Raw genomic sequence first — 22,239 nt, forward strand, 5'->3', positions numbered from 1 at the left:
GATACTGGTCTGTAATTTTCTTTTTCTGTAGTATCTTTGTCTGGTTTTGGTATCAGGGTGATGTTGGCCTCATAGAATGAATTTGGGAGTGTTCCTTCCTCTGCAAGTTTCTAGAAGAGTTTGAGAAGGCTGGGTGTTAGCTCTTCTCTAAATGTTTGATAGAATTCATGTGTGAAGCCATCTGGTCCTGGACTTTTTTTTTGTTGGAAGATTTTTAATCACAGTTTCAATTTCATTACTTGTGATTGGTCTGTTCATATTTTCTACTTCTTCCTGGTTCAGTCTTGGGAGGTTATACCATTCTAAGAATTTGTCCATTTCTTCCAGGTTGTCCATTTTATTGGCATAGAGTTGCTTGTAGTAGTCTCTTAGGATGCTTTGTATTTCTGCGGTGTCTGTTGTAACTTTTCCTTTTTCATTTCTGATTTTTTTGATTTGAATCCTCTTCCTCTCTTTCTTGATGAGTCTGGCTAATGGTTTATCAATTTTGTTTATCTTCTCAAAGAACCAGCTTTTAGTTTTATTGATCTTTGCTATTGTTTTCTTTGTTTCTATTTCATTTATTTCTGCTCTGATCTTTATGATTTCTTTCCTTCTGCTAACTTTGGGTTTTGTTTGTTCTTCTTTCTCTAGTTCCTTTAGGTGTAAGGTTAGATTGTTTATTTGAGATTTTTCTTGTTTCTTGAGGTAGGCTTGTATAGCTATAAACTTGCCTCTTAGAACTGCTTTTGCTGCATCCCATAGGTTTTGGATTGTCGTGTTTTCATTGTCATTTGTCTCTAGGTAATTTTGATTTCCTATTTGATTTCTTCAGTGATCTCTTGGTTATTTAGTAATGTATTGTTTAGCCTCCATGTGTTTGTGTTTTTTAGGTTTTTTCCCTGTAATTGATTTCTAATCTCATAGAGTTGTGGTCAGAAAAGATGCTTGATATGATTTCAATTTTCTTAAATTTACTGAGGCTTGATTTGTGACCCAAGATGTGATGTATCCTGGAGAATATTCTGTGCACACTTGAGAAGAAAGTGTAATCTTCTGTTTTTCGATGGAATGTCCTATAAATATCAATTAAATCTATCAGGTCTATTGTGTCATTTAACCCTTGTGTTTCCTTATTAATTTTCAGTTTGGATGATCTGTCCATTGGTGTAAGTGAGGGGTTAGAGTCCCCCACTATTTCTGTGTCACTGTCAATTTCCTCTTTTATAGCAGTTGCCTTAGTAACTGAGGTGCTCCTATGTTGGGTGCATACATATTTATAATTGTTATGTCTTCTTCTTGGATTGATCCCTTGATCATTATATAGTGTCCTTCCTTGTCTCTTGTAACATTCTTTATTTTAAAGTATATTTTATCTAATATGATTATTTCTACTCCAGCTTTCTTTTGATTTCCATTTGCATGGAATATCTTTTTCCATCCCCTCACTTTCAGTCTGTATGTGTCCCTAGGTCTGAAGTGGGTCTCTTGTAGACAGCATATATATGGGTTTTGCTTTTGTATCCATTCAGCAAGCCTGTGTCTTTTGGTTGGAGCATTTACTCCATTCACGATTAAGGTAATTATCGATATGTATGTCCTATTATCATTTTGTTAATCGTTTTGCGTTTGTTTTTGTAGGTCCTTTTCTTCTCTTGTGTTTCCCACTTAGAGAAGTTCCTTTAGCATTTGTTGTAGAGCTGGTTTGGTGGTGCTGAATTCTCTTAGCTTTTGCTTGTCTGTAAAGCTTTTGATTTCTCCATCGAATCTGAATGAGATCCTTGCTGGGTAGAGTAATCTTGGTTGTAGGTTTTTGCCTTTCATCACTTTAAGTATATCATGCCACTCCCTTCTGGCTTGTAGAATTTCTGCTGAGAAATTAGCTGTTAACCTTATGGGATTTCCCTTGTATGTTATTTGTCATTTTTCCCTTGCTGCTTTCAATAATTTTTCTTTGTTTTTAATTTTTGCCAATTTGATTACTATGTGTCTTGATGTGTTTCTCCTTGGTTCATCCTGTATTGTACTCTCTGTTCTTCCTGGACTTGGGTGGCTATTTCCTTTCCCATGTTAGGGAAATTTTCAACTATAATCTCTTCAGATATTTTCTTGGGTCCTTTCTCTCTCTCGTCTCCTTCTGGGACCCCCATAATGCGAACGTTGTTGTGTTTAGTGTTCTCCCAGGGTTCTCTTACACTTTCTCCATTTCTTTTCATTCTTTTTTCTTTACTCTGTTCTGCAGTGGTGAATTCCACCATTCTGTCTTCCAGGTCACTTATCCATTCTTCTGCCTCAGTTATTCTGCTATTGATTCCTTCTAGTGTATTTTTCATTTCTATTATTGTATTGTTCATCTCTGTTTGTTTGTTCTTTAATTCCTCTAGGTCTTTGTTAAACATTTCTTGCATCTTCTCGCTCTCTGCCTCCTTTCTTTTTCTGAGGTCCTGGATCATCTTCACTGTCATTATTCTGAATTCTTTTTCTGGAAGGTTGCCTATCTCCACTTCAGTTAGTTGTTTTTCTGGGGTCTTCTCTTTTACCTTCATCTGGTACACAGCCCTCTGCCTTTTCATCTTGCCTATCTTTCTATGAATGTGGTTTTTGTTCCACAGGCTGCAGGTTTGTAGTTCTTCTTGCTTCTCTCCCCTACCTTTTCCATTTTCTATCGTTCCTATGGATTTAAACAGTTCCTATGGTTTCAAATAGTTACTATGGGTTTTATGCTAAGTACTACAGAAATGTGATTTCCAAACTTGTATGCACATTGGAATTGTATTAGTCAGAATAGGTCAGGTTGTGCTACAGAAACAAACAAGCCCCAAATCTCAGGAGCTTGATATCACAGAGGTGTATTTCTCATCCACTCTGGTTCACAGAGGACCAATGACTCCAGGACAGCTGTCCTCCCCAAACAAACTAGCAGCCAGGCTGCTTGGATCTTGAGATCTTACTATCTTCATTGGAGGCTTCCCCTACAGCAGAGGAAGTGAGGAGTCTTGCAATGGCAGTTAAATGCCCTGGTTCAGAAGTGACACATATTACTTCCACTCATAGCCTGTTTGCCAAAATCCCATAGCCCCACCTAACTGTGAAAGCTCTTTAATCTCCCCTTTTCATGGGAGGAAAGAAAAATCAGAATGGGCAAGCACTAGAATGCCCTGTTGTAGGAACTGTTTGGTGAGGAAAAATAAAGATATCACAGGTCCTGCCAGCAGAAAGTCTGATTCAATTGTCCTGAAGTGGGGCGTGACATTTTTGGGAAATGTCCCAGATAATTCTGATATTGTTGGTACATGGGTGGACATTTAGGAACAACTATGATAGAAAACCTAATTCTCTCTTGGAGTGACCATTGGCTGTTTAAGTGATAAGAATGACACACATCCATGAATGCACAAAACAAGTTGACATATAACTCAGTACTAAAATATGCAGTATATGCAATGCGTTGTAGGAAGGCAGCGAACACTTCCCCTCCCTCCGATATGCTTGCCTGTTGTTAAGGTGGCTTTGCCAGACAACTCATGGTAAGGAACTCTTGCTCAGCACACATTTCCATGTAGGTATATGTGTGTGCAGGCATGGTCACACATGCTGGGAACCTGAAGTAGAGAAGTGAGGAGGCTCAGATGTCCATCTTTCCCACAGAGCCTGTTGGAATGACAAGCTCTTATGAATAATCTCATTATAGCTTTTTACCCTTCAGGCTGAACCTAGAGAGGACACCAGAGATTCTGAATCTAATCCTTGCTCTGTCATTGACTTACTGGGTGACCAGTATAAAGCCAGGCAACTATGCCTACTCTGGGACTAATTAGCCAGCCTGAGGATGACTCAGTTCTCCCTCTGCTCTTCTTCCTTCTTCTTCTGAACACTCCGTTCAGTTAGGACTAGTATTCAGCTGCTAGTTAACAGAAAAACACTGTTTTCTTAAGCCCAAAAAACACTGGCTTAAGTCTATTTATTGACTTACACAAAAGAAGTCCAGAGGTTGGCAACTTCAGGGTCCCAGGTTCTTTTGGCATTCCACTTGACCATCCCTAGGGTGTGACCTTCTTCCTCATTCTCTCAAGATGGCTGCTAAAGCTCCAGTGGTCATGTCTTCATTTTGGGCATGGATAATGGGAAGAGCGAAGGACAGAAAGGGTCTCTACTAGCTGAATCCAGAGAAGTACCAGGGAGTGATATATGCTTACATCTCATTGGCTAGAACTATGTCACATGACCATGCAAGCTGCAAGTGAGGCTGGGAAACACAAGAGCCTCTATCATAAAGCCCCATTGTCAGGTATCCAGACTTTTTATACCATTCCCTTGCACACGGAAATGTAGGCTTCTGCCTTGTAGAGCAGAAGTGAACTCCTGCTCCTGGGCAGACACATGTAGGCTCAGTGGATACACAGAGGCAGAAGACCTCATGTGCACAGACCCAAGTGTCCCCAAGACCTCGGTCCTGATGCTTAGATAGTGGACTTGGATTTGTCAAACCAGAGGCTGAGGAGGTGCTGTGCTCCCTGGTCAGGATGCCAATCTCCTCTGTGGGGAAGGAGCTCCCACCCTCACAGCACACTTTGTGGTGGCAGCTGTGTTTTCAGAGGTAGAAGGCACACAAGAAGAGAAGTTTGACCCCTCAGTAGCCAAACAGCCTGGACCCTCTTGTCTAAATAAAATGTGAGCTTGTTTTTATTATGAAAGTAAGTACAATGGTACAGAGTAAAACATTCCCACAGTACGGTAGAGGGTGAGTAATAGTAAACTTCTCGTCCTTTCTTGCTCCTGTCTGTGGCCTCAGTCCCATGTCCCAGAAGCTACACTTCATGGTTTCCCTGGACGTATTTCCAAATGTTTTCTTTGCATGTATATGTACATTGTTAAAAACACACACACACAAATGAGATCATACTTTACATGCTGTTCTGCAATTTGCTCTTACCATTTAGCATCTTGGTGATCATGCCATCTTGCTACCTGTAGAAACACCTAGTTCTTTTGTATGGCTAAGTGGTATGACTGTGCCCTAATTTATTTTCCCAGTCACCAGCTGAAGAAATTTGTCTTTCCAGGCTTTTGCTACCAAAATCATCGTTATAATTCTCTGACCCTTTTGTCCGGATTCCTGTGTTCTCAGTTCCATTATCTGGATTGGAAGCTGAGCCTGGCACCTGGGGGAGAGAGAGCTTTGCTGCCTCTGGGAGGACTGGCCCTGTGATTCCTGGAGCACTGGCTTTTCTCTGGTCAGGCCCATCCCTGGCTTCTCCGTGGGGGCCTGAACCATGGCTTCCTCCTTTGTCCCAGGAACCTCCCCCCATACCGACTCCACACAAAGGGCAGGGTGGGGTCGGCACATGAGCGTGCCTGGGCAGGCTAGTAATCTGGTGTTCTGGGCAGATAAATAATTTGGGACTCCTTCAACTGATATCTGCAAAAACATTTGTTCAACCCTTATTTGGAGGAAAGGCTGTGTGCAGAGGAGAGGAGCACATTGACCTCTGGCTCCATCAACCTGAAAAGTCTGCAGGGTGGGCAAAACTACCATTCATACTAGAGACTGCGGGGAGCTTTGTTGTAGGAACTGCTTGGGAGCTTGTATCTGAGTCACTGGTATACGATCATTTGATAATGTCTTCAAGGAGATGAACATGAAGCCCTGAAAATACCTGTTATTTTGCTTTTTGATCTGTCGTGCTTAATGAAGCTAACAGAAATCCATTGCTGATACAGAGACTATCAGACCTGGTATGGCTCCATCAACAAAGGAATTCTAGGGCATTCCCTGGCAGTCCAGTGGTTAGGACTCAGCACTTCCACTGCCAAAAAAAAAAGGAATTCTCTGCTGAGATAGGACCCAGAAAGAGGAAAGAGGAGGGGAGGAAAGTTGGGAAAACATGATGTTGAAGTAAAGAGAGACAGTGAAACTTCCCAAGTTGGCCAGAGAAAGAACCAGATCAGACAGGGCAAGCAGATGCCATCCCCGGGCCACCGGGAAAGGGAGGCTCAGCTAAGTTGAGGTCAGGTCAGCTGAGGTCAGACACCAAGGAAGAAAATCCCCCAAATCAACCATGAAGGTAAACAGAGCCTTGGTCAGCTATGTAGGCTTGGTATTCAGAGGTGGAAGCTCAGGAAGGAGTTTGATCAAGTGAGCAGAAGCAGGTGGGCAAAATCAGATAGGTGGGTACAATGAAGAGAAGTCAGATATGGGGTTCTACCAAAACTGTCTTCCCAAAACAAGTATATGGTCAAATTTCCTGCTCAAGAATCTTCAGGGGCTATTAACTGTAGATATAATATATACTAATGCCTTAATCCAGCATTCACAGTTCACTACAATTTCACTCCCATTGAGTACTGACCTCTAATTCCTCTCCCGCTCCCCTACCCCCTTGCTCAAGCCATCCCTTCCACTTGGAGAGCCCATCGTCTCGCCCTCTCTCCTAAATTCTCAGGGCATTTTGTTCTCCTCTTATAATTCTTATTCACCTCTCTTGTGCAGCCAATACTGTCTTTGTCCCTTGGGTCCTGTTCATATTTTTATCTAAGCAACACCTAGCCCTGCACCTCACATGCTTTAGGTCCTCAACCTGTACTTGTTGAAAGTCAGCAGAACAGTTTTCAAGCTCATCACAGGACTGAAATAGGGGAGATGCATGTGAGAACTCTGGGAGAGTTCTCAAAGGTGTGACGTGCACTGATGGGATAGACAGATCCTACTGCAGGGGCAGGGAGGGTCTTCCTTTTGATCTCTATCCACAGTAGTCATGTAAGTTGTCAAGTGCTTGTCTTATCATGGGGAGACAGTCATACATGGGTATAAACTTTATATATTCTGGTCCAGGAAATATGTCTACCTCAGGAGGACCACTGTTCCTGGGTCTGTCTCTGGACAGAATGGGAATGTGGCTTGGGTCCAGCTACAGACTGAACCCCAACTATCTAAGGGTTTATAGCTCTGCGTACTGATGTCTGAGGCTGGGACCTGGGACAGGACAAGGATACCTGAATCATGGCATCTGCCTAGGGTTCTGACTCAGATGAGGGAGAGGAGTCAAAGGGGGGAAAGTGTGCCCTATACTGGGAGGGGTGAGGCAGGGGAAGAATTGGTGCAGGGCACTCTGGGGGAAGCTGGGAGTCTGGAGTTGCCTCACAACTGTTTGGGTTGCAATGTCATAGAGCAGATCTTCTAAGGTCTTTTACATCCAACTGGTCCAGCCCTCATAGACGTTTCTGGGAGATTCTCTCCTTGGATTAGCCATATGGTTGCCAGAAGCTCTAGACTCACATCCCCAGTTCCAAGTGCACAAAAAAAGAGATCCTTCACAAGTCCCTAGTTTCCCTCAGATTGAAGCAATCAGCCACTCTATAGCTGTCCCTGAACTAATCACTGTGGTCCAGGGTGGCTTGGTTGGGGGAAGAATTACACCAATTTGTCCAGACCTGGATCACAAGCCCTCCCTCCATCAATGTATGAGGGGGCTTAGTGTGCTAATAGTTTAGGGTGAGTCACTTGCTCCATTGCTGGAGGTGGGTGTGGTGCCCCACCCAAAGCATATATAGAATGAGAATGGGAAAGGTGTCCTCTTAGACCAAAGAATGTAGTGTGGGTGCAGAGTTGGCAAAATGTCTGCTCTATCAGCCCTTTCCATCTTCTTTGCTTGGGTAACACTTCTTTGCTCTTTGAGACCACATTTAGGCATTAGTTCATCTAGGAAACCTCATCTGATCTGTCTTACACTCAAGATTATATGCCTGTGTTCTCATGTTACCGCACCGAACGTGGATCCACGTACCCAGTGTGCAGCAAAGCCAATCTACTAATCCTGGTTGTGGTGATGGAAAGTACAGCATTTATTGCAAGGCACTCAACGTGGGCCCAAGCAAAGAGAACAGGCAGCCCATGCTCAAAAGACCCAAATTCCCCAGTGGTTTTCAGGGAAGGGTTTTTAAAGGTGAGGTGGAGGGATGTGTGATCAGCTTGTGTATGTCCTTCTGATTGGTTGGTGGTGAGGTAATGGTGGTGTTTCGGGAGTCGACATCATCACCCTCCTGGTTCCAGCTGGTCTGGGGTTGACGTGCTGGTGGTCAGCATGTAGTTAACTTCTTCCTCCTGGTGGGGGTTTTAGTATCTGCAAAACAACTCAAGGATATGGCTCAGGGTATTTTCTATAGCATCCGGTGAGGAACTAAAAGTCCTTGACTTTGTTTTATAGCTAAACTATTCTTTTGTCTTGCTTGACTGTTTTCCTTTGTTTCTGCATTTTCTCACTTCTCTGATTAAATTTGCTCTTTGGAACTTGGGGAAGGCCCAGGAGGCTAAAGCTTTTCTACAAACAAGAGGTGGGGGCCACCAGGGGTCTGTCACTGGTAAGTCCCCATAGAGTCCTTCTTGGTTTCAATAACTCTTCCTTCTAGAATGAGAGCTCCTTCAAGTCTTTGAATTTTTTCTCTGTATCCCCAGGACTGAGTACAGGGCTTGAGATACTTACAGTTTGTTGAATGACTGAGAAGTAATGCATGCATGTGTGCAGGAGTGTGTGCCAGAGTGCGACTTGTCTGTTGCCTCAGCTTCATTGGAATGGCTGCACCCAGGAGCTCTTGCTCAAGCAGAAGCCAATACTTCTGGGATTGGAGCACTAATCACATAGATTGAGAGTGGGGAAGGGGGTTCCACCTCCTGGGGGAAGATGGTATGACCACCTGCAAAATAGTGTCACCAGTGTTGCTATTGTCTCAGGCTCCCAAACCCTGGGACTGAGTCTCCCTCTCACCCCAGGAGGGCATCTGGTCATATTAAGTCCTAGAATCCTGTTTTTTTCACATCCATCCCTTTTTTTCCTATTGCATCACATCTTCCTAATCTCCTGACAACCTCCCTGCCCCCCATCTTTGCTATCCCCTTTGCCTGACTCCTCTAAAACTTTCACACCACTGCCATAAGGATCATTCCTAAATACTGATTATCATGTCACCCATTTTATGGAAAACCTCAGTGAGTCCTCAGTTCTTCCAAGATCAATTCTAAATTCTAAATTCTTCAACCTATGATAACCATATGATAAAGTTCATTATCAGTCTTTCCCCAGAATTTACATGCATCCATACTTCTCGCTACTCACCTTCCAGAACTCTGCCCCAGCCTATAACTTGCTTTCCCCCCACATCACCCATACTTCTTCCTCCTTGTTGCTCATGCTCTGTCCCTGCTCAGTGTCCTCAACTTTTCCATTTTGTTATCCAATCCTACTTCTCCTTAATTTCTGCATTTTATATGAGGTTTTTCTGACCTCTTTGACTCACAGTAATCTTTTCCTTCTGTGAACAAATATATTCCTAGAAAAACTGAGCCAATATCCATTGCATCAACCACTCAATTGGTACTTACTTAATCATATATTGCTCTGAGTAGTTACTTAATTTTTTCATTATTAGATCATAGACTCCTACTGAGAATGCGGTAAGTGCATAATAAGTGTTTGTTGAATGAAAAGGGGCAAATGGACAGTGTGACTTTAGAATATTTTGGTTTTGTTTTAGTTTGGTTGTGAATACTATTTGTTTCTGGCTTGTCACTTAACTCTTAGGCTCCATTTCCTCACTAATAAATTGAGGATAATCTTACCAACTTTACAGAGGCTGAAGGGTTTTGGTGAACACCAAATGAGAAATCATGCTTACAAGTACTTTGTGGACTATTAAAGTAAGCTATTAGGATTTCTCTTTTAATTTCAATTATAAAATATTTTCCTTCTTACTTTTAGACTTGCAACCTTATTTCTCAAAAGAGGACCCAACAGGATAGGCAGTATTTACAAAAAGGCTGTTTACAGACACTACACAGATGAGACTTATTCCACAGAGATCCCCAAACCTCCCTGGCTTGGATTCTTGGGCCCTATCTTGAGAGCTGAAGTGGGTGATGTGATTGTCATCCATTTAAAGAACTTTGCTTCCCGACCCTACTCCTTGCATCCACACGGCGTTTTCTACAACAAAGATTCAGAAGGTAAATATCAATCCTATATTATTGGTGTCTTCTCTCTCCTTCTTAAGTAAGGCAACTGTCAGTTGCAATGAACGGGATTCTAAGAGCACATTCTAAGATTACATGTATTCTTTTGTCTTCTCCCTGCCTCCCCTCCCCTCCCCTCCCCTCCCCCCTCCCCTCCCCCCTCCCCTCCCCTCCCCTCCCCCTCCCTCCCCTCCCCCTCCCCCCTCCCCCTCCCCTCCCCTCCCCTCCCCCTCCCTCCCCTCCCCTCCCCCTCCCCCATCTGTCCCCACCTTTTCTTTCTCTTTTTCTTACCCTATTTCCTTCCTCTCTTCGTTCTCACTTTTGTTTATGTTGCTGCAGAACTGGGTGTTGGCGTCCCTTGACACGTGCTCCACCGCGGCCCCAGAAACACACTAACCTTCCTGTCAGTCAGTCTTGACTGGGTCCCATGTTGGATAAGGAGCAGAGTGCACAACGGATTCCTGTGTCCTATCACCAGTAACAGCCTCAGCTATGGGGAGGGTGTCTCAGTGCACGTGGACCTCAACTTCCCTGCTTAAGGATACTGTCTTTGGTACTTCCTTTCTGAAGCATCCCTGCCTTCTTTTTTTGGTTTGTTTTTTTAATTTGATTTATTTGTTTGTTTATTTATTTCTTTAGGCTGCGCTGGGTCTTCATTGCTGCGCGTGGGCTTTCTCTAGTTGTGGCAAACGGAGGCTACTCTTCATTGCAGTGCATGGGCTTCTCGTTGCAGTGGCTTCTCTTGTTGTGGAGCTCGGGCTCTAGGCACATGGACTCAGTAGTTGTGGCTCGAGGGCTCTAGAGTGCAGGCTCAGTAGTTGAGGCACACAGGCTTAGTTGCTCCGCGGCATGTTGGATCTTCCTGGACCTAGGGCTCGAACCTGTGTCCCATGCAGTGGCAGGCAGATTCTTAACCACTGCGCCACCAGGGAAGTCCCCCATCCCTATCTTCTTGTTTGTACTTAAATAGCTTCAATAGCACAGTTTCCTGAGTACTCCCTAAAGTTAAATTTTTTTTAAAAGCAACATTCTTAGGCTTTTGAGATGGAAGTATTTCTCCGTCTTCAGAAGTATTTTTCACATCTCTCATTTTATTCTTGCTCGTGACCAGGTGGAATGTGTCAAATGATGTTAAACCTGCTACACTACTGGCTCTGAGGAACATGCCAGGAACAGCACCATTAACTCTGATGCAGCTTACTTTACCACCAAGGACGAGCTTCTGGCTATTAAATATTGTCCTAAGGCAACAAAACTTGCCTGGCAGTTGTCATAGACAGGTCTGTCTAAGCAGCCAGAGGAGACACCTCTGATGATGGACACAAGATTAGGAGTGCCCTTTGTTCTTGGTGCTTTTCCTCCATCTGAAGTGCAGCAAACCTCTCGGTCCCAGATTTGGTTAGTTCTGAGTAGGTGAAGGTGAGCACGTAAAATTCATTACCTTCATGATACTTCTACTGAGCGCCCACCAGGTGCCAGAGACTGACTGTGGGTCCTGGGAATAGAAGATAAATGATTCATAGGCTATAGTTGAAAATCAATAACTATAAGTATAAGGGTTTATTTCAGGGCTTTCAATTCTGTTCCCCTGATCTATGTGCTTACCCTTGCACAAACACCACACTGTCTCGATTACTACGAATTTATAGTAAGTTTTGAAATTGGGTAGCATAAATTCTCCAACTTTGCTCTTCTCAAGACTTTTTAGCTACTCTAAGTCCTTTGCATTTCCATATAAATATCAGATGAACTCGTTAATTTTTACCAAAAAACCCCCACAGAACATCAGCCGGGTTTTCATTAGGATTGCATTGAGTTTTATCAGTCAGTTGGGGGGAAATTGTCACCTGCATTTAAAAGATGAATTGCCATTTTGACAATATTGAGTCTTTCAATCTGAACATGGAATTTAGACTTCTATTGTCTCTAAACAATGTTTAGTTTTTAGTGTACAAGATTTGCATTTCTTTTGTTAAATTTATTCAGAAATATCTTATTCTTTCTGATACTGTTATAAATGGAATAGTTTTCTTAATTTTATTTTTGATTGTTTGTTACTAGTGTGTAGAAATACAATTGAGTTTTATATATTTATCTTGAATCCTACTATCTTGTTAAACTTGTTTATTAGTAGATGTTTAAAGGGTTCCTTGGAATTTTCTAAATACAGAATCATGTCACTATGAATATAACGTTTTATTTCTTCCTTACCAATGGGTATAACTTAGCTTTTTCTTTGGCTTATTGCACTGGCTAGAACTTTCAGGACAATATTTAATAACAGTGGCAAGAGCAAACATTCTTGCCCTGTTCCCAGTCATAGGAAGAAAGCATGCAGTCTCCCTCCCATTAAGCATGATGTTAGATGTGGATTATTCTTAGAAGGAAGTTCCTGTCTATTCCTAGTTTGAGAGTTTTTAATTTGATAAGTACTGGATTTTTAAAAATTTAATCTTTATTTTATATTGGGGTGTAGTTGATTTACAATATTATGTTAGTTTCAGGTGTGCAGCTAAGTGATTCAGTTATACGTACACATATATCCATTCTTTTTCAGATTATTTTCCCATATAGGTTATTACAGAATACTGAGTAAAATTCCCTGTGCTATATAGTAGGTCCTTGTTGACTATCTATTTTATCTATAGTAGTGTGTATGTGTTAATCCCAAACTCATTATTTATCCCTCCTCCACATTTCCCCTTTAGTGATGATATGTTTGTTTTTGAAGTCTGTGAGTCTGTTTCTGTTGTGTAAATAAGTTTCAAATTTTCTACCATTTTCTTTAGATTCCACATATAAGTGATATCTTATATTTGTCTTTGTCTGACTTACTTCACTTAGTATGATAATCTCTAGGTCCATCCATGTTGCTGCAAATGGCATTATTTCATTCTTTTTTATGGTTGAGTAATATTCCATTGTATATATGTACAACATCTTCTTTATCCATTCCTGTGTCTATGGACATTAGGTTGCTTCCATGTCCTGGCTATTGTAAATAGTGCTGCAATGAACATTGGAGTGCATGTATCTTTTCAAATTATAGTTTGCTCTGGATATATGCCCAGGAGTGGGATTCCTGGATCATATGGTAGTTCTATATTTAGTTTTTAAAGAAAACTCCATACTCTTCTCCACAGTGGCTACACCAATTTACATTGCCACCAATAGTGTAGGATGGTCCCTTTTCTCCACACCCTCTCTAGCATTTATTGTTTGTAGACATTTTGATCATGGCCATTCTGACTGGTGTGAGGTGACACCTCACTGTAGTTTCAATTTGCATTTCTCTAATAATTAGTAATGCTGAGCATCTTTTCATGTGTTTTTTGGCCATCCATATGTCTTCTTTGGAGAAATGTCTATTTAGATCTTCTTCCCATTCTTTGATTGGATTGTTTGGGTTTTTTGATATTGAGCTGCATAAGCTGTTTGTATATTTTGGAGATTAATCCCTTGTTGGTCTCTTCATTTGCAAATAATTTCTCCCATTCTGTGGGTTGTTTTTTTTGTTTTGTGTATGGTTTCCTTTGCTGTGCAAAACCTTTTAAGTTTCATTAGGTCTCATTTGTTTGTTTTATATTTTATTTCCATTACTCTAGGAGGTGGGTCAAAAAAGATCTTGCTGTGATTTATGTCATAGAGTGTTTTGCCTATGTTTTCCTCTAAGAGTTTTATAGTGTCTGGCCTTACATTTAGGTCTTTTATCCATTCTGAGTTTATTTTTGTGTATGGTGTTAGAAAGTCTTCTAACTTCATTCTTTTACATGTAGCTGTCTAGTTTTCCCAGCACCACTTATTGAAGAGGCTATCTTTTCTCCATTGTTTATTCTTACCTCTTTTGTCAAAGATGACCCTAGGTGTGTGGGTTTATCTCTGGGCTTTCTATCCTGTTCCATTGATCTATATTTCTATTTTTGTGCCAGTACCATACTGTCTTGATTACTGTAGATTTGTAGTATAATCTGAAGTCATGGAGCCTGATTCCTCCAGCTTTGTTTTTCTTTCTCAAGATTGCTTTGGCTATTCGGGGTCTTTTGTAAAGACTTTTACATACAAATTGTAAAATTTTTTGTTCTAATCCTGTGAAAAATGCCATTGGTAATTTGATACAGATTGCATTGAATCTGTAGATTCCTTTAGGTAGTATAGTAATTTTCACAATTTTGATTCTTCCAATCCAAGAACGTGGTATATCTTTCCATCTGTTTGTATCATCTTTGATTTCTTTCATCAGTGTCTTATAGTTTTCTGCATACAGGTCTTTTGCCTCCTAAGGTAGGTTTATTCCTGGTATTTTATTCTTTTTGTTGCAATGGTAAATGGGAGTGTTTCCTTAATTTCTCTTTCAGATTTTTCATCATTAGTGTATAGGAATGCAAGAGATTTCTGTGCATTAATCTTCTATCCTGCAACTTTACCAAGTTCATTGATTAGCTCTAGTAGTTTTCTGGTAGCATTTTTAGGATTCTCTATGTATAGTGTCATGTCATCTGCATCAGTGACAGTTTTACTCCTTCTTTTCCAATTTGGTTTCCTTTCATTTCCTTTTCCTCTCTGATTGCTGTGGCTAAAACTTCCAAAACTATGTTGAAAAACAGTGGTGAGAGTGGATATCCTTGTCTTGTCTCTGATCTTAGAGGAAATGCTTTCAGTTTTTCACCATTGAGAATGGTGTTGGCTGTGGGTTTGTCATATATGGCTTATATTATGTTGAGGTAGGTTCCCTCTATGCTCACCCATTTACCATAAATGGGTGTTGAATTTTGTCAAAAGCTTTTTCTGCATCTTTTGAGATTATCATATGATTTTTATCCTTCAATTGGTTAATATGGTGTATCACATTGGTTGATTTGCATATATTGAAGAATCCTTGCATTCCTGGGATAAACCCCACTTGATCATGGTGTATGATCCTTTTAATGTGCTGGTGGATTCTGTTTGCTAGTATTTTGTTGAGGATTTTTGTATCTATGTTCATCAATGATATTGGCCTGTAGTTTTCTTTTTTGTGACATCTTTGGTTTTGGTGTCAGGGTGATGGTGACCTCGTAGAATGAGTTTGGGAGTGTTCCTCCCTCTGCTATATTTTGGAAGAGTCTGGAATGATTGGTGTTAGCTCTTCTCTAAATGTTTGATAGAATTCACCTGTGAAGCCATCTGGCTCTGGGCTTTTGTTTGTTGGAAGATTTTTAATCACAGTTTCAATCTCAGTGCTTGTGATTGGTCTGCTCATGTTTTCTATTTCTTCCTGGTTCAGTCTTGGAAGGCTGTACTTTTCTAAGAAATTGTCCATTTCTTCCAGGTTGTCCATTTTATTGGCATAGAGTTGCTTGTAGTAATCTCTCATGATCCTTTGTAATTCTGCAGTGTCAGTTGTTACTTCTCCTTTTTCATTTCTAATTCTGTTGATTTGAGTATTCTCCTTTTTTTCTTGATGAGTCTAATGGTTTATGAATGTTGTTTATCTTCTCAAAGAACTGGTTTTTAGTTTTATTGATCTTTGCTGTTGTTGCCTTCATTTATTTTTCCTTTATTTCTGATCTGATTTTTATTTTCTTTCCTTTTGCTAACTTTGGAGATTTTTGTTCTTCTTTCTCTAATTGCTTTAGGTGTAAGGTTAAGCTGTTTATTTGAGATTTTTCTTTTTTCTTGAGGTAGGATTGTATTGCTATAAACTACCCTCTTAGAACTGCTTCTGTTGCATCCCATAGGTTTTGGTTCGTCATATTTTCATTGTCATTTTGTTCTAAGTATTTTTTTATTTCCTCTTTGACTTCTTCAGTGATCTCTTGGTTGTCTAGTAGCATATTGTTTAGCCTCCATGTGTTTGTATTTTTTAGTTTTTTCCTGGAATTGATATCTAGTCTCATAGCATTGTGGTTGGAAAAGATGCTTGATGTGATTTTAATTTTCTTAAATTTACCTAGGCTTGATTTGTGACCCAAGATGTGCTGTATCCTGGAGAATATTCCATGTGCACTTGAGCAGAAAGTGTATTCTGTTGTTTTTGGATGGAAGTATTATTCCTTTTAAATTATTGAGATTTATTTAATGTGTAGCTTACTTTCTATCCTGAAGAATGTTCCATGTGCCCTTGTAAAGAAGGTGTATTCTGCAGTCATTGGATGGAATGTTCTATAGGTATCAGTTAAGTTGAGTTGTTTGACAGCATTGTTGAAGTCTTCTATATCCTTGCTGATGTTCTGCCTAGTTTTTCTACCAGTTATTTAGAGAAGGGTATTGAAATCTCTAACAATTACTGTTCAGTTGTGTATTTCTCCTTTCAGTTATGTCAGTTTTTGCTTTATGTGTTTTGAGACTCTTGTTAGGTATGAACAGCTTTATATTTGTTTTATCTTCCTGATATATTGACTCTTTTATCATTATGAAATATCTATCTTTGTCTCTCATTACATTTCTTGTCTTAAAATCTAGTTTGTCTGTTATTGAGAGCCACTTCAGCTCTCATATTGTTGCTATTTGCATTCTTTTGCTTTCAATCTATTTGTGTTTTGAATCTAAAATATAGACTGCATATAGTTGGATGTTACTTCTTTGTCCAATTTGACAATCTCTGCATATTGATTGGAGTGTTTAGACCATTCACATTTAATGTAATTATTGATTGGTTTGAGCTACACTTATTTTGCTAATTATTTTCTATATGCATTTTGTCTTTTTTATTCCCCTGTTCTTCCTTTACTGTCTTCTTTGGTGTGAAACAATATTTTAAAATCTACTATTTATATTTCTCTGTTAATTTTTCAACTATATATTTTGAGTTCATTTCTTATTGGCTGGCCTATGGATTGTAATGTGCATTTTAACATATCACAGTATACTTCATATTTTTTACCTACTTAATTCTGGAAATATATAAAAGCTTTACTCCAACAGAGCATCATTCTCACCCACCTCTTTTTTGTTATTATTGTTATATTGTCATTACATCTCTCTCTCTGTAAACCCAACAATGTGATGTTATACTTGGAACTGTATATTATCTTATGAATTTTAAAGAAGTTAGGATAAAAAAGGAAAAATATATTTATAGAATCTTTTATATTAACTCCCATTTTTCCTGTTTTTGGTGCTTTTCACTTCTTTCTGTGGATTCACATTCTCTGGTGTTATTTCCTTTTAGTCTGAAAAACTCTTTTAGTATTGCTTGTAAGACAGGTCTGCTAGCAACAGACTCACTTATCTTTGCTTATCTAGAGCATCTTTATTTTGCCTTATTGTTTTGAGGGCTAGTTTTGCTGGATATATTATTCTTGGTTGGTATTTTTCCTCTAGTACTTTTAGTATGTCATCCCACTGTCTTCTCATATCAAATATTTAAATGGGAAGTCAACTGTTAATCACGTTGGGGCTCCTTAGTATGTGATCATTTCTCTTTGCCTTTTTTTCCTCCCCAACAGCTTGACAACAATATATTTGTATATGAATTCTTTGTATTTATTCTACTTGTGGTTTGTTGTGCTCCTTTGATGTGTAAGTAAGTTAATGTTTTTCATCAAATTTGGTAAAAATTTCTGCAATTATTTCTTCACATATTTTTTTCTGCCCCCATTTCTTTCTCCTCTCCTTTGGCAGACTACATTACACACATGTTAATATACTTGATTTAGTCGCATAGGTCTCTGAGGTTCTGTTTATTTTCTTCAATCTTTTTTTAATCCTCTCTTTTTCAGATAGCGTAATTCTGTCAATGTCTCTTCAAGTTCACTGACTCTTTTGCCATCTTGAATCTGTTGCCAAGCCACTCTAGTGAATATTTTATTTCATTTATTGTATGTTCCAATGCCAAAACTCCAACTTGGTTCTTTTTTTTAATTTTGTATAAATTTTATCTCCTTATTGAGATTCTCTATTTGTTGAATAATTTGTCCTACTTTCCTTTAATTATTTAAACATAGCTTCTTTCAGTTGCTTGAATATATTTATAATAACTGCTTTAAAGTCTTTATCTGCTGAATTCAACACCTAGAAGCACTTAGAGATAGTTTCTGTTGGCTGCTTTTTTCCCCTTGAGTATGAATCACACTTTCTTATTTCTTTGCATGTCTCATTTTGCTGTGGCTGTTGTTCTTCTTGTTGAAAACTGTAAATTATTGAGAATATACTGTAGCAACTTTGGATTCTGGATTCTGATCCCACCATCATCCAAGTTTGTTTATGTTACTTGTTTTTCTGTTTAGTAACCTGTCCGGGTGAAACCTGTGAAATCTGTATTCCTTATAGTGTGTTGGCCACTAAGGTTTCTGCTCTTTTTTTCCCTTGTTTTTATTTTTAAGCCTGGGTGCTGAGTGTTCACCTCTATACCTGCTTAGCTTTGAGGTCAGCAGATCTTTTTCATGAGACCCAAAATCTCTCAGGTCTCAAATTTAGGTGTTGAATGTGTAGTAAGTGCCCAAGAAGTGTTTGTTATTTCTTCTGCTGCTTCTCCTTTCCTTCTTCAGTTGATGTTAAGTGAAGCAGATTGATGTCTTCCTGATTGGTACGGGAGGCCTGTCAGAAGGGGTCTTCATGAATATTTATTAAACATCTGGCTCTGTGCAGGACACTTCATATATACTGCCTCATGTAGTGGGGGTAGATATAAACATTCCAGCTTTACTGGTAGAAAACCAAGGCAGTGAGAATTTAAGTAACTAGCCTCAAGTCCCATAGCAAATAAATTTTAATTCATGTGTGTTTGATTTCAAAGTTCTAGCTCTTTCCACTATAGTGTGTGATCTCTGCATTTTAACTATGTTTTATATTTTCTTGGAAGGAGCCCTGTACCCAGATGGAACATATGGAAGGAACAAGGATGATGACAATGTTCCTCCTGGCAAAAACTATACCTATGTCTGGCCAGTGAGAGAAGAATATGCTCCTGCCCCAGCAGATGCAAATTGCCTGACCTGGGTGTACCATTCGCACATCGATGCCCCTAAGGACATCTGCTCTGGGCTAATTGGCCCACTGCTGGTGTGCAAAGAGGGTAAGACGTCTCTTCCCCACCCTCTCTGTCCCTAGGAGCCTATTCCCAGGTGTGTTGAAAAGTGTATATAATCTTCAGGTCGTCTTGCCTACCTCCCTTGCTTTACACAGAGTGTGCCTCTTCTTCCAAACTTTCTGTAACATTAAAGAAATTCTTCTAACATAGAATATCTATGACAGGGACAATAATTCAGGCTTCTGCCTAAATAAATCATAGCATTCTGAAACTTACGTGCTTTAAAAAAAATACACACTGACACCACACATAGGAAAGTGTAAAATGTAGTCAAATGACCAGGAATGCTTTTGCTTTATTATTTAACCCACATAATCACTTTGTTATTTTATTCCCTATTAATTGATATGGTGTATCTGTGCTCTGTCAATAAAGTATATTTCCTTTAAGGACAGCCAGGTTTCCAAGTCTGTGGTTGTGAGGATTTCTGTTTTATGAGTTTTCTATGGTTCTATCATTTCCATCAAAGCCTTTCACTGATTTTATGTTGTGGGTTACTCTTGTACATGTAGGTCTTTCAAACTTACCTGATACCATTGGCAGGAAGAAAAACTAATCTTGATTTAGTCCACTGTGAATTTTTTTCTTACTCTTTTGAATGTGCCTGATAGGTATCCTGCATAAATATTCAGGGACAAGGACTGATGTGAATCAAGAGTTTGTTATAATGTTTACTGTTGTGGATGAGAATCAAAGCTGGTACCTTGAGGAAAATATCAGACATTTCTGCACTGACCCTGATTCAGTTGACAAAGAAGATGCTGTTTTCCAGAAGAGTAACAAAATGCACGGTGAGTGCCTCTCATGTTATCAAGTATATACTGACTGCCTTTTGTGTATCTGGCACTACATGGGATACAGAACACACAGAAATATTAAACCTAGTTTTCCAAGATTTATAACTTCGTAATGAGAATAATAAGAAAGTGATGAAACATAATCCCTGTCAGAACCTAAAACAAAGAAAGAGAGCAAGAGAAGAAGAAAGGAACAGAGAGGAACTACAAAAATGGACAGAAATTAACAAATGGAAATAGGCACATACTTATCAATAATAACTTTAAATGTAAATGGACTAAATTCTCCATTCAAAAGACATAAAAGGGCTGAATGGGTTAAAAAAAAACAACAGCAAAAAAACAAAAACCCATCTATATACTATGTACAAGAGACACACTTTAGTTGTAAGGACACACGTAGACTGACACTGAAGGGATGGAAAAAACTATTTCATGCAAATGGAAAACAAAAGAAAGCTGGAGTAGCTACACTTATATCAGACTTGAAATTGACTTTAAAACAAAAACTATAATAAGAAGGGTGTTACATAATGGCCAATCCAACAAGAATATATAACATTTAAAATATTTGTGCACCCAACACAGAAGTGCTTAAATATATAAAGCAAATATTAACAAACATAAAGGGAGAAATAGACAGCAATACAATAATAGTAAAGTACTTTAATACCCCACTTATATCAATGTAAGTATCCAGAAAGAAAATCAGTTAGGAAACTTTAGCCCTAAACAATATGTTAGATCAGATGGACTTAGCAGATACTTATAGAACATTCCATCCCAAAACAACAGGATACACATTCTTCTCAAGTGCACATGGAACATTTTCCAAGATAGATATGTTAGGCCATAAAACAAGTCTTAATAAATAAATTTAAGAGGATTGAAATTATATCAAGCATCTTTTCTGACCACAATGATGTGAAACTAGAAATTACATGAAGAAAACTGTTTAAAAACTGTTTAACTGTTTAAACAAACATGTGGAGATTAAACAGCATGTTACTGAACAACCAACATATTGAAGAAGAAATCAATTAATCTCTATTAAATCTCTATTAAAATCCCAATGGTATTTTTTACAGAAATAGAACAATCCAAAAATTTGTATGGAACCACAAAAGACCCTGAATAGCCAAAGCAATCTTGAGAAAGAACAAAGCTAGAGGCATTGTGATCCTTGATTTTAAATGATATTACAAAACCATAGTAATTAACACAGTATGATATTGGCATAAAAACAGACACAGAGATCAATGGAACAGAATAGAGAGCCCTGAAATAAACCCATGTAAGAATATACAGGCAGAAAAGGACAGTCTCTTCAATAAATGGTGTTGGGAAAATTGAACAGCCATATACAAAAGAATGAAGCTGGACCGCTGTCTTACACACGTACACAAATATTAACTCAAATTGGATTAAAGACTTGAGTATAAGATCTGAAATTCTAGAACTCCTAGAAGAAAACATAGGTGGTGAGCTCCTTGACATAGGTCTTGGTAATGATTTTTTAAATCTGACACCAAAAGCAAAAGCAACAAAAGCAAAAATAAACAAGTGGGACTACATCAAACTAAAAACTTCTGCACAGCAAAGGAAACCATCAACGAAATGAAAAGACAACTGACTGAATGGGAGAAAATATTTGTAAATTGTATATCTGATAAGAAACTAATATCCAAATATATAAAGAACTCATACGACTCAATAGCAAAAAGCCAAACAATTTTATTTTTTAAAAATGAGCAGAAGATCTGAATAGATATATTTCTAAAGAAGAAATAGAGATGGCCAATAGGTATGTGAAAAGATGCTCAACATCATTACTCATCAGGAAATGCAAATCAAAACCACAGTGAGAGGGACTTCCCTGTGGTCCAGTGGTTAAGACTCCGAGCTCCCAATGCAGGGGGCCCAGGTTCAATCCCTGGTCAGGGAACTAGATCCCACATGCCTGCTGCAACTAAGGAAAAAGGAAAAAAAAAAAACAAGATCCCACACATTGCAACTAAGACCTGGCACAGCCAAATAAATAAATAAATATTAAAAACAAACAAACAAAAAACCCCACAAGATATCACCTCATACCTGTTAGAATGGCTATTATCAAAAAAAGAAGAAATAACAAGTGTAAATTGGTACAACCACTATGAAAACCAGTATGGAGTTTCCTTAAACAAACTAAAAATAAGCTTATCATATGATCTAGAAATTCTGCTCCTGGGTATTTATCTGAAGAAAATGAAAACACTAATTCAAAAAGATATATGCACCCCCCATGATCATTGCAGCATTATTTACAATAGCCAATATATGGAAACAGCCTAAGTGTCCGTTGATGGATGAATGGATAAAGAAATTGTGGTATATAATAATAGAATATTATTCAGCCATAAAAAAGAATGAAATCTCGCCATTTGCAACAGCATGGTGGACTTTTAGGG

At 39.0% G+C, this 22,239-nt stretch overlaps 1 protein-coding gene across 2 annotated transcripts in view; it reads left to right on the forward strand.

Moving 5' to 3' along the window:
• Positions 1–10,426: 10,426 nt before the first annotated feature.
• Positions 10,427–22,239, forward strand: part of HEPHL1 (hephaestin like 1) — a 68,419-nt gene continuing 56,606 nt past the window's right edge. The window contains exons 1-3 of one of the 2 annotated variants that reach the window (XM_060303925.2): positions 10,427–10,535; positions 18,765–18,977; positions 19,604–19,783. In XM_060303925.2, the coding sequence (XP_060159908.1) occupies positions 10,475–10,535; positions 18,765–18,977; positions 19,604–19,783 (454 nt within the window). In that variant the 5' untranslated portion in view covers positions 10,427–10,474. Of the gene's footprint in view, positions 10,536–18,764; positions 18,978–19,603; positions 19,784–22,239 lie in introns of those variants that run through there. The other variant, XM_060303926.1, reaches the window with a different exon arrangement.

The sequence above is a fragment of the Globicephala melas genome, chromosome 8, assembly GCF_963455315.2.
Source record: "Globicephala melas chromosome 8, mGloMel1.2, whole genome shotgun sequence".
Classification (NCBI taxonomy): Eukaryota; Metazoa; Chordata; class Mammalia; order Artiodactyla; family Delphinidae; genus Globicephala; species Globicephala melas.